The 12,135-nt window shown below is 44.8% G+C and overlaps 1 protein-coding gene across 1 annotated transcript in view; it reads right to left on the bottom strand.

Moving 5' to 3' along the window:
* Positions 1 to 900: 900 nt before the first annotated feature.
* Prkar2a (protein kinase cAMP-dependent type II regulatory subunit alpha) overlaps positions 901 to 12,135 on the bottom strand; it is a 91,361-nt gene continuing 80,126 nt past the window's right edge. The window contains exons 10-11 of the mRNA XM_008853227.2: positions 5,387 to 5,528; positions 901 to 4,448 (exon numbers count right to left, since the gene is read on the bottom strand). Coding sequence (XP_008851449.1) covers positions 4,315 to 4,448; positions 5,387 to 5,528 — 276 coding nt within the window. The 3' untranslated portion in view covers positions 901 to 4,314. The remainder of the gene's footprint in view (positions 4,449 to 5,386; positions 5,529 to 12,135) is intronic.

The raw sequence follows: 12,135 nt of genomic DNA, 5'->3' as shown, positions 1-12,135 counted from the left end.
AAGGCCCTGGCTTTTTCTCCTCAGACTAGGAGAGAACTTTCCTTCTGGTCTCTGACCTGGCACACTCCTTTTTTCCTTGCTGTCAGCTTCAAACTGAAAGATCAGCTCTTCATGGCTCTTGAGCCTGCTGACCTTTACACAAGAACCGCATCATCAGCTCTCTTGGTTCTCAGGCCTCTGGACTTAGACTAAAATGAAACCACATTTTCCTGAGTCTCCAGCTTGCTGACTCACCCTGCAGATCTTGGAATTTGCCTCAATAATTATGTGAGCCAATCCCTTATAAAATACCTCAGAATCTTTTTTTTTTTTTCCTCCCCCTGCCCCAATACTGACGGCTTCTCTGTAGAATCCAACTAGTACAAATGTCCAGGTCTTCTCCCCATTTTTTTTTATTATTATTTATTATTTTGCTGGGCATGGTGGTGCACGCCTTTAATCCCAGCACCGGGGAGGCAGAGGCAGGCGAATCTCTGCGAGTTCAAGGCCAGCCTGGTCTACATAGTAAGTTCCAGGACAGCTGGGGCTACAGGGAGATCCTGTCTCAAAAAGAACCCCCCCAAATATATATGTGTATTTATTATTATTATTTTATGTGTGTGTATTGCCTGCATGTAGGTAAGTGCACCTGTGTCGTGCAATGCCCACAGAGGTCAAAAGAGGCTGTTGGATCCCCTGTTGGAACTGGAGTTACAGACAGTTGTTAACTGTCATGTGGGTGCTGGGAATTGAACCGGGGTTTTCTGCAAGAACAGTCAGTGTTCATAACCGCCAAGCCATCTCTCCAGCACCCTTCTCCCCAGTTTTCAAGGGTTATATGAATCCCAACAGTGCATCTGCTAGATGAGTGCTGAGATGGCCATGGACTCTCACAAGAGAAGACAAACACATGACACAAAATTGCAGCAGAAAGTCACACATGATTTGTCAGCCTTTATTAACCAAGAGTGAAGCTGAGCCCTAGAGATTCCTTTTTAAAAAACCGACCTTGTTTACAGCAATCATTTAATTCTTAATGACATATATTCAATACCATAGAGTAAGAATTGTTTGCTTTCTAATCACATATTCTTTTGAGATTAAAATACAAGTGTAAAACAGGTTAAAATAAGATTTACCCCAATGATTTAAAACATAATTCCAACTGAAAGACATCTCAAACACCATGTGTAGAACTCAGGACGAAAAGATGACTTTAAAATATTTTTACCTTTGAGGTAGCACAATAATGCTTAATTAGGTTTCTTTTATTACACTGAGTTTAAAAAAAATGAGGAATCTACCCTTTACTCAAGGTGGGCTAAATGGTTTTCTGCAAATCCCCCATGAGGTTAGTGATATTTTAAATCTTTTTTTAATAAGTATAAAGATAGCCCTGCAGTGTGTAATAGGAAACCCATGGAAAGGCTGCTTCCCATAAAATAGACATTAGAATCACTGAGGAACATCAGCAGTCAAGACAGGAGGAACAAGAGGTAATTGTAGTGAAAATCAAAACAACCCATATCTTGGCAAGATTGGTTTACAAGCGCATGTCAGTAACAAAACGTACATCAACCCACTGAAAAAGAAAGAAAAGATGACATTCATGGGTCCTTTTCTCTTCTTCCTCTGTACAAAATGCTTTCACTTTTTCTAAATGAAGACTGCGACATGCCACCAAATGCTGCTGGGTGCCAGCACTTCACCGACTCCTCCACCATCACAAGCAGAGAATTAGGGGTTGAACATAATCTCTCTGGCTGGAGGACTATTTTCTTGTCACTTTGCTGCTGAGTTTGCTCGTAAAACCACTCAAAGAAAAGCTCTACTCTGATTTCTGAGATTCTACATCAATGACATAATTCTACATGAAGACTAGGCACTAAGAGGATCAGAGCACAAGAATCCCTACTTCAGTGACTTCAACCAAGAGAGAGAGTGAGTGGGCTAAGTTGGAGGCAGAAAGGAAGGATAACACTGCAGACTGGACCTCAAGGCTCTAAGGATTATTCTCCCAACATCCAAAGTCAACAGCAAAGCCAATAAAAAGTAGTGAAGTTCTCTCAGAAGGTAATAAAAAGAGTTAACAAAGGAATCTCTGACATACTCCTCCCAGTGAGGCTCAACTATCAGATGAAGGGGTTGCCTGGCATAATGGGACACCCCAACCCCGAGTAAATCCCAGTCTGTCAGCTTCCAGTCACTAAGCTGCAAAAAGAAATGGAACACTGTCAGGTCCTGGCACTGTGGTAATGGCTATGTCCTTTGTCACTCACACTGGTCCCTTTAATGTCTCCCTTCTTTAAACTAGATGTTTCCCACTGGTGCCCCTCACTACAGGGGTCCTATATGCTATGAAGGTCTGAACTGATGATACATGTCAATCAGTTGTTAGAGCAGAAGTTGAACCTGATGAATTCTACTCTGTATAACAGCAACATCATCAGTGAGGCAGGGATGCCAAGGAGGACTCTGTGAAGACAACGAGACTGGGAGGTGTAAGAAAGCAGGATGAGAAGGCCCATCCCTAGCAGCCTGTTTAACTCTGGTGTAAGACTCACAGCCAGCCTTAACCAATGCTGGCATGGAGGTCAGGGTGAGGCCATCTATCTACTCAGTGTTTAGAATCCTTACAAGGTCTGGGGCTGGATTTTTTGGTTACTCCTGGAGCCTAATGTACCTCTTATCTTTGCAAGAAATAGGTATGGTTCTTTCAAAGTGCAAGATGATTTATTTGATAATAAAGCAATACTATAGAAAAGAGCCTTGGGAAAACACAAGCTCCCCACATGGGCTTTCCCAGTGCTAGCTGCCTGCTTTGAAGTATCAGCTACAATCTTAAAATTCTGAGAACTGTAATGAAAGCTACCTAGGGCAGTCAGAAGAGTCCTGCTTTTACTTCATGGAACACAAGAAAAATGAGCAATCATCAAAGTTGTAGTGGCTTATCTACTCTGGAAATCTCTTGGCTATGGTGTCCATGGCAAAACTAGAGGCTGTGTTATAAAGGCCTTCATAGTTCTTCTATGATTATAAATAATAACCTCCCCTCATTTCTGTTGTTGCAGTGCTGGAGATCAACCCCAGGGTCTTGCACATGCTACATGATAAGCATTTACCATCAAGCCACATACCCCCAATCCAATGATACCAATTTCTGGAAACTAACAGATGTTTAGGACAAATGCCTGAGTCAGCTGACAAACTCCATGTACATGAATGAATATATTCAAGGTGAATTCCCTAAATAGAGAAATAATTTCCTTAAAAAAAATAGCTTCTAAAAGTTAAAAAAAATTGATGAAAATAGTTAAGCTATGCAACAACTCTGGACATGGAAGGAAAGGGTTCTCTGTGCAGCACAACCGCTTGTCAGCCTATTGCTATGGAGACAGTGGCAGCAACTGGAAACATGACATGGCAAGCTGCTCAGGGAAGTATTTAGGTCAGATAAAACAATGGCACCTCCAGAACCTGGCTCCTTCTCTCAGCACCATGCTCTACCCAGCTGAGCTAACTGGTCACCCCTTGCTCCTTATAAATGGATAGCAATTTATTCATGCAAACTGCAAAGAGGTTAAACAAAACATACTAAAAAAACCCTAAGCCAGAAAACCTTTCCTGGTTCTCTACTACTGGCAAAAAGTGCTGAATCCAAGTTTTCTGCTCTAATGTGAGTCTGTGTAATTTATTAGTCTGCTGGGCCTTTGGTAGGACTTTTCCCTAAGCATCACTATGGGCTTGGAGACAGCTATATAATGTGGGTAGCTGTCAGCAGACAGAACAGTATCACTGGATCACAGATCTCCATTACAACTGCTACCATTTTCCACTATGAAATCAAAGGCAGCAATTGTGAACATACTGTGGACATTCTCAAAAGACAAATGAGGAGACTAAAAGATAATATTTCCTCCTTGAGAAAGACTTGGGAAGGGTGTCTACAATTATTCAACAAGTTTCTGCGGACCTTATGGTAACTTCCAAAAGCAATAGTAGCAGCAAGAGAGGAAAGGAGGATGTTTACACTTTGGAATTTGTATCAGGCACTTAAATTGCTGGAGAGACATGCCATTCTGAACCAAAGATGTGAAAACTGGGTTGGAGTAATCATTACAAGTGGTCTAATGATGGGCGTTCAGAAGCAAAATGGAGGTGTAGGTAGAGCCTCTGTCCATCCTCTAGTGCTGACTTTCAAGTTTTCTAAATGCCCATAACCACAGCAATGGCAGCGGCGGTAGCAACAGCAGGAACAGTTCTGTCGTGTCTGTGTTCTGTGGCTGACTGGAAGGTTTTGGTGTCACACTGAGAAAGCGCTGAGATACATCACATCTACTGCCCAGGGTCGATCAGATCCATGCTGGAGCCAAACATCTTGACCAGTTGTTCTTCATAGTGTGAGATGTTCCTCTTCATGATGTCCATGCAGGGTCCCAGGAGCCTCTCAAATGCTTGAACATCCATAACTGCATTATTAAAAAGAGGTGTGGGAGAGAATGATTTGTTTACACTAACAATTCAAGTCATTTCTCTCATGCACCCCTTTTCCTAAATACACTATTCACTCATATTACAGGAGATTGAATTTTGATACATGGGGTACTTGGAAAAAGGGATGCTTCTGTATAAATATAGCAGCAGGACCACATCATCTAAATTTACAATTAGCAGAGAGAACAGGAGTGCCTGTTTGTTTTGTTCCTCCATAGGCCTGGCCACCTGCCTCCATTACTGCTGTTTTCACACGGTTGCAGGGTCTGTGTGCCTGGAGGACTCACAGGCTGTATTCAGTGTTCAGAAATGTCTACTATAGGGTGCTAGGGGTACAGCTGAGTAGTGTAGTATATGCGTAGAATGTATAAGGTCCTAAGTTCAATGCCTAACACCTTCTCCACCAAAAACTCAAACCAAAACAAAACTCCCCACAAAACTTTGCTAAAAGAATACATTCATACAAACTATCCACACCTAGATCTGAGCAAGAGCCGGCAGAGTAAGTCAAGGCTTGCTGACAGGAAAAGACAAAACCCCTATTTATTAGAAAAAAATTAGTAATGCACAAAGAATTTTTTTTTCATTTTAAAGTTCTTATTAGCACATGTTAATTATACATAATAATTAGGTTTCATTATGACATTTTCATACATCTGTATAATTTTAATATTTACCCCCATACCATCTTTTGTCCCCCTTCCACTGTTCCCTTTCCTCTTCCCAACTAGTACCCCCTCCACTTTTATTTTCATGGCTTTTTTTTAAACCAACGAAATTATTAATTAGGGTTACTTACAGGAGTATGGGTAACTTATCAGTGGCTACATCACTGTAATAATGTCTTTCCCTCCCCATTAGCTGTCTAAAGATCCTCAGGTTGGGGTAGGGCCCCTCAAAGAAATTTCCTTACCTAAACATTTAACATCTCCAACTGCATAAGCCGAAGCAGCTCTGGGTTTGTTGGTGACCAGTGCAAGCTCTCCAAAGTATTGCCCCTTATGGCAGCGGGCAATCTCAACCTCCTGGTTCCCACCGTTCTTGTTTGCTTTAGTCTACAACAGGTAAAGAATATGATCTAGGCTGATGCTAGGATCTTAGCTGGCATGTCCAGTTGCATATACTCAAAATCCTTTCTCAAGATATTCAACAAAATTACTAAGAAACTCACTTTGCAGAAACTCTAACCATACATGTAAACTCGATGGACAAAATTCTGTAGTCTGGTATTGTTAGAAGTTGAATTTTTACCTGGGGCTCCCTCCAAGGCCTAACATATTTTAGGTAATGGCTAAATATGAAGAGGTGAAGTAAGTATGGACCATTTTCTATGGAAGATTATAAATCGTCTTGGAAGATCTAACTTCTGAAGCACAGTTGAAAAGGCAAGGTCTTTTGCTAATTCATTCTAAATAATGACAATCTCCTTTTAGACAAGCTACAACATAACACACTCTTTGATTTGAGGCTGTGCCTGTCTGGAATTGTTCTTTACAGTGACAAAATTTATTTTAAAGTACTATCTGCACCCTAGGTCAGTATGCCACCCCCATTATGAGAAGATGCAAAGCTATATACTTATAATTATTTATTTTTAATTAAAAAAATTTTTTTTGGTCCTTTTGAGACAGGGTCTCCCTGCAGCCCCAGCTGTCCTGGAACTCACTATGTAGACCAGGCTGGCCTTGAACTCACAGAGGTCCACCTGCCTCTGCCTCCCGAGTGCTGGGACTAAAGGCGTGCGCTACCACGCCCGGCTTTTATTTTTATTTTATGTGTATGAGTGTACTGCCTGCATGTATGTGAGTGCACCCGTGTCGTGCAATGCGGTGGAGGTCAGAAGAGAGCTTCAGATTCCCCTGGAACTGGAGCTAAGGATGATTCGTAGCTGCCATGTGGGTGCTGGGAATCGAATCCGGGTCCTTTGCAAGAGCAGTCAGTGCTCTTAACCGCTGAGCCATCTCTCTAGCCCCATAATTATTATTTAAAAAAATTTTTATTTTTATTTATTTACTTTTTGGTCTTTTTGAGACAGCGTCTCCCTATAGCCCCAGTTGTCCTGGAACTCACTATGTAGACCAGGCTGGCCTTGAATTCACAGAGATCCGCCTACCTCTGCCTCCCAAGTGCTGGGATTAAAGGTGTGTGCCACCCGGCTAGTTTTAATTTTTATGTGTATGAGTGTATTGCCTGCATGTGTGGAAATACACTCATGTTATCAATGCTCATAGAGGTCAGAAGAAAGCTGTAAATTCCCTGGAACTAGAGTTAAGGACAACCATCTCTCCAGTCCCCAGGTAGCTATATACTTTTAAACATTATACGCTACATTGTGTTTACTACCGAGTTTCTTATTTCTTACAAATTCATCTGCTAAGCAAAGTAATAACAATAAAAATTACTTTCTAGTAGTAAGAATTGTCTAAGAACCACTAGTGAGGGGCTGGAGAGATGGCTCAGCAGTTAAGAGCACTGACTGCTCTTGCAGAGGATCCAGGTTTGATTCCCAGCACCCACATGATGGTTAACAAATGTAACTGCAGTTCCAGGGAATCTGATGCCCACCTTTGACCTCCATGGGCATTCCAAGACATGGGAGCATTTACATACATGCAGGCAATATACTCATACACATAAAATACAAATAAATAAAATATTTTTAAAAAGAACCACTAATGTCATACACAGAGATAATTTTTTTTTTTGGTCTTTTTGAGACAGGGTCTCCCTGTAGCCCCAGCTGTCCTGGAACTCACTATGTAGACCAGGCTGGCCTTGAACTCACAGAGATCCACCTGCCTCTGCCTCCCAAGTGCTGGGATTAAAGGCATGCGCCACCACACCTGGCCCTAAAATTTTTTTAAAAATACTTTATCATTTTTATGTGTATGAGTGTATTGCCTGCATGTATGTGAGTGCAATGCCATGGAAGTCAGAAGAGGGCTTCCAATTCCCCTGGAACTGGAGTTAAAGAGAGTTCATAGCTTCCATGTGGATGCTGGGAATCGAACCCAGGTCCTCTGCAAGAGCAGTCAGTACTCTCAACCACCAAGCCATCTCTCCAGCCCCTGTTGTTCTTTTTCTTATGTGTTTTGCCCCAATGTAAGTGCACCCATGTCATGCAAAGCCTTCAGAGGCCAGAAGAGGGTATCAGATCCTCTGGAACTGCCATGTGGGTGCTGGAAATCAAACCCAGGTCCTCTGGAAGAGCAGTCTCTTAACTGTTGAGCCATCTCTCCAGCCTTGCTCTTTTGGGTTTTTGAGGCAGTATCTTGTTATGTAGCCCAGACTGTTCTTATCTTTCTGCCTCCACACTCCTTACTAAATATATTTTGCAACAGACTTCATACTACATTTAGTATGTGAAGAGCCAGAATGCTCTGACTCCATTTTGGCTAGCTTCTTTAGACAAGCCCAGACAAGCTCAGGCATATTGTACATGTAAAAGCCTTATAAGGTATGAACAAAAACTTCTGACTCTAAAAGATATTAGCACATTCCAATGCCCTGAAGACAGCCCCTACCAATCAAGACTTCCCCCGTACACAGGATATGGGGGCATCAAATTATTTTAAAAAGATGCTTGGCGCATGCTGGTTTCTGTAGAGAGCCCTAATAAAAGCTCCTACCTGCTATTGTTTGGGGCCAGACTCCCATCTTTGACTTGTGAAGCCTGTGCCCGGCTAGCTGCCATTTGGTTGTTGTCCTTTTTTTTAACTTTAAATTCTTGAATAAACTTTTTGTATAATCTTTATGGGTATCTGTGGGAATTATTCTCGATTCTTGAACCCTAACATTGTGCGGGCTCATCCGGGATTCGAGAATAGAGATCCCAGGCCCATGGAAGTGCCACCAGAGCCGGCCTTGGTACGTTCTCTCTCTCTTGCTTTTTGGTAGTCCGGACATCCTGGGGCTCAACAGAGATCAGGCGGACATGCTATTGATCCCAGAGCTGGAGGAGAACGGAGGACGCCCAGATTCCTCTTCTGTTGCGGGGTCGTGCTCCAGTCTGACATGGAATCCAGGTGGGACCGACCCAGAGTCTTGGCCCAGTCCTACATGGAATCTAGGCGGGCCAGATGCAAGATTCTGGTCGAGTCTGACTTGGAATCCAGGCTGGCCAAATCTTTTTGAAAAAGGAACAGGGGCAGCCTTTTCCGCTGACTCTGCACACTACAGAAAGTCATTTCTTCCTCTAGGGAACCGCCATCTCATACTGTCCTCACGCTCTGTTTGGAGCTCTGCCTTGTCTATCGACTTTCCATCCTACTTCTTCTCATTGTCATCCCTCTTCTTATATTCTTTTTTCTTGAAGCTTATCCCACGATGGGCCAGAGAGTCTCATCATCTTCAGCTCCCCTTGATCTAGTTTTTAAGTCATTTTCAGAACTACAAAAGAACAGCTTCGACCATGTCTGGACTCCGTGTCAAGCCAACCCACCTCCAGACCCTCTGCACCTTCAAATGGCCCTCCTTTGAAATTGAATGGCCACCTGAAGGGTCCTTTAACCTGTCCCTCATCTACAGGGTTCAAGGAGTTATCTTTGGGAAACGAGGGCACCCTGACCAGATCCCCTACATCCTAGGTTGGTGATATCTGGTTGCTGCCCCCCACCCCCCAACTGGCTGTGTCCCTTACTGCCACCCCTGCCATTGGGGCTTAAGGGGCCAGCTACTTTGCTTCCCCTGAAGAAAGTCAAAACCAAAAACCCATCAGGTCCGAGGTTCTTCCCTTGGCGCCAGAGGAGGATTTACTCCCGCCACCTTACGGGGCCCCAGTGAGTGACCTAGGGAGCGCCAGGTCACGAGCATCTTCCTCTTCTTCCAGTCCTTCCCAGTGTCTGTCCCCAGCTCCCATGGCTGAGCAAGCACCTCCTGTGGCCAAGCCCAGCCCAGTACCCACTTGCTCGCGGGGCGGGGGGTAGGGGTGTGGGGGTGTGTAATGACTTGTATAATTGGAAGTTACAGACTCCCTCCTTCACAGAGAAGCCTCAGGCCCTGATTTCCCTCCTAAGACACTGTTCTTTTTACCCACCAACGCACTTGGGATGATTGCCAGCAGTTATTGAATATCCTGTTCACCACCAAGGAACGGAACCGCATTCTTCGGGAATGCAGACACATGGTCCTTGGAAATGATGGGCAACCGACAGAGAATGAGGATTTGATTGTGGCTGCTTTCCCTCTTAGGCACTCAATAGCGGGGTGGGACTATAACACCCCCAAAGGTAGGGAATGCCTAAAGGTCTATCTCCAGATTCTTATGGGGGGGTCTCCAGGCAGCTGCTAAGCACCCCACCAATTTGTCTAAGGTCAGGTGATGCTGGGAAGGGATGAGTCTCCTGGAGCATACCTGGAACGCCTGTTAGAGGCTTTCAGAACTTATACTCCCATAAATCCAGAGGCCCCAGAGAATCAGATGGCCATCAATATGGCTTCTGTAAATCAGGCAGCTCCAAACATAAAACGAAAACTTCAAAAGCTGGAAGGTTTCGAGGGCAAAAACCTTTCTGAGCTGATGGCGGTGGTGAACAAGGTATTTAACAACAGAGGAACCCCTGAAGAAAGACAAACAAAAGGGCTGGCTAGGATATTGTTGGCTGAAAGAGCAACAAATCCCAAATGGGGGGACCGACCCTCTATGAAAAAGGGAACCCAAGCCCCACAACCCCCCACAGGAAGGTCGGCCCCGCCTAAAAAGAGACCAATGCACATATTGTAAGCAGCTGGGCTAGGGAATGTCCTCAAAGGATGGGATCTCAGCCTCCCTACAAGCCCAAGATCCTCGAGTTGGCAAACCAAGAAAACTATAGGGGCCCAGGCTTGGCGAACCTCCACCACGAGCCCTGGGTGACCCCACAAGTAGAGGGACGAGCCGTCCACTTCCTAGTTGACACCAGAGTACAATATTCAGTTTTTAAAAGAGCCTATGGAAAAACTGACCAGTAAACACACCTGGGTGCAAGGGGCCACAGGAATCGCTCAGCACCCTTGGACTACCAAAAGGGAAGTAAACATAAGTAAGAAGACAGTTTCACACTCCTTTATGGTGGTCCCAGAGTGCCCATATCCCTTATTGGGTAGGGATTTGCTAAATAAAATGAAGGCTCAAATCCATTTCTCTGGGAGAGGACTTCCTGATGTGACTGTACTGGACACAGCCTATATCCTATGCTTAGAATTAGAAGAAGAATGGAGGGTGCAAGCCCCACCCCCTCAAAAGAGACCAACCACTATCCTAAAGGACCTCCAGGCAACAATCCCTGGAGTTTGAGCGGAAACTAATTCCCCAGGGAGGGCCATCCAACAGCCACCAATAATGGTGACTTTAAAACTAATGTTCAGCCTGTAAAACAGTACCCAATGACTCCCAAAGCCAGGGCAGGAATTACCAAACATATAAACCACCTTAGGGAGTTCAGTATTCTAGTTCCATGCCAATCTCCATGGAACACACCTCTCCTACCTGTCAAGAAACCGGGGACTAACGATCTCCGCCCAGTGCAGGGTTTGAGAGAAGTTAACAAGAAGGTAGAGGATATCCACCCTACAGTCCCCAACCCATATACCCTGCTGAGCTCACTCTCTCCGGAGAGAAGGGTCTATACAGTTTTAGATCTCAAGGATGCCTTCTTTAGCTGACCTTGGCAAGGGAAAGTCAACCCATCTTTGCCTTTGAGTGGCGAGACCCCGAACTAGGGGTTTAATGGACAACTCACTTGGATGAGACTGCCACAGGGGTTCAAGAACTCCCTCACAATCTTTGATGAGGCTCTACACCAGGACTTGCAGGAATATCGGGCCTTGCACCCAGAGGTAAGCCTCCTACAGTACGTAAATGATCTGTTGATTGCCACTGAGGATGAGGGCACTTGTCTTCAGGCCACCAAAGATTTGCTCCTGACCTTGGACCGAATGGGGTATAAGGTCTCCACCAAGAAGGCTCAGCTCTGTGTCACAGAGGTAATGTACTCGGGGTACATATTAAGGGATGGGCAGAGGTGGCTGTCACCAGCCAGAAAGCAAGCCATTATGGGAATTCCAAGCCCGAGATCCTTCAGGCAGTTGCGAGCGTTCTTGGGATCGGCAGGCTTCTGGTGGCTCTGGATACCGGCAAAGCCCCTGTATGAAGCCATTCGAGGGAATGAGTCATCCTTCCTATGGACTGAGACTCAGGAGCAGGCCTTTCAAGAAATTAAAAAGGCTTTATTGCCGGCTCCAGCCTTGGCTCTGCCAGATATCCATAAGCCCTATCGGCTCTTTGTTGATGAATGAGCGGGAATAGCAAAGGGAGTCCTGACCCAAATGCTCGGGCCTTGGAAGAGATCTATGGTTTACCTGTCGAAAAAGCTTGATCCCGTGGCCTCGGGATGGCCCAGCTGCCTCAGAATTATCACAGCCACAGCCTTATTGGTTAAGGATGCAGATAAGCTCACACTGGGACAGCCCCTTACGATCACCACCCCTCACTCGACTGAGGGGATCCTTTAAAATCCCCCCTGACCAATGGATGACAAATGCTCGGTTGACGCATTATCAGGCCTTACTCCTTAATCCCCCTCGTATCCAGTTCCTCTCCAGCACTGCTCTCAATCCTGCCACTTTGCTGACAGAACTGGATCTTGAGGTCCGGCACAACTGCCTGGAGGTACTCTGCAGCTT

This window comes from Nannospalax galili, unplaced genomic scaffold (assembly GCF_000622305.1).
Source record: "Nannospalax galili isolate Female #2095 unplaced genomic scaffold, S.galili_v1.0 scaffold786, whole genome shotgun sequence".
NCBI classification, from domain to species: Eukaryota; Metazoa; Chordata; class Mammalia; order Rodentia; family Spalacidae; genus Nannospalax; species Nannospalax galili.
The sequence above is the reverse complement of the archived record's forward strand: the minus strand, read 5'-3'. Positions and strand labels throughout refer to the sequence as shown.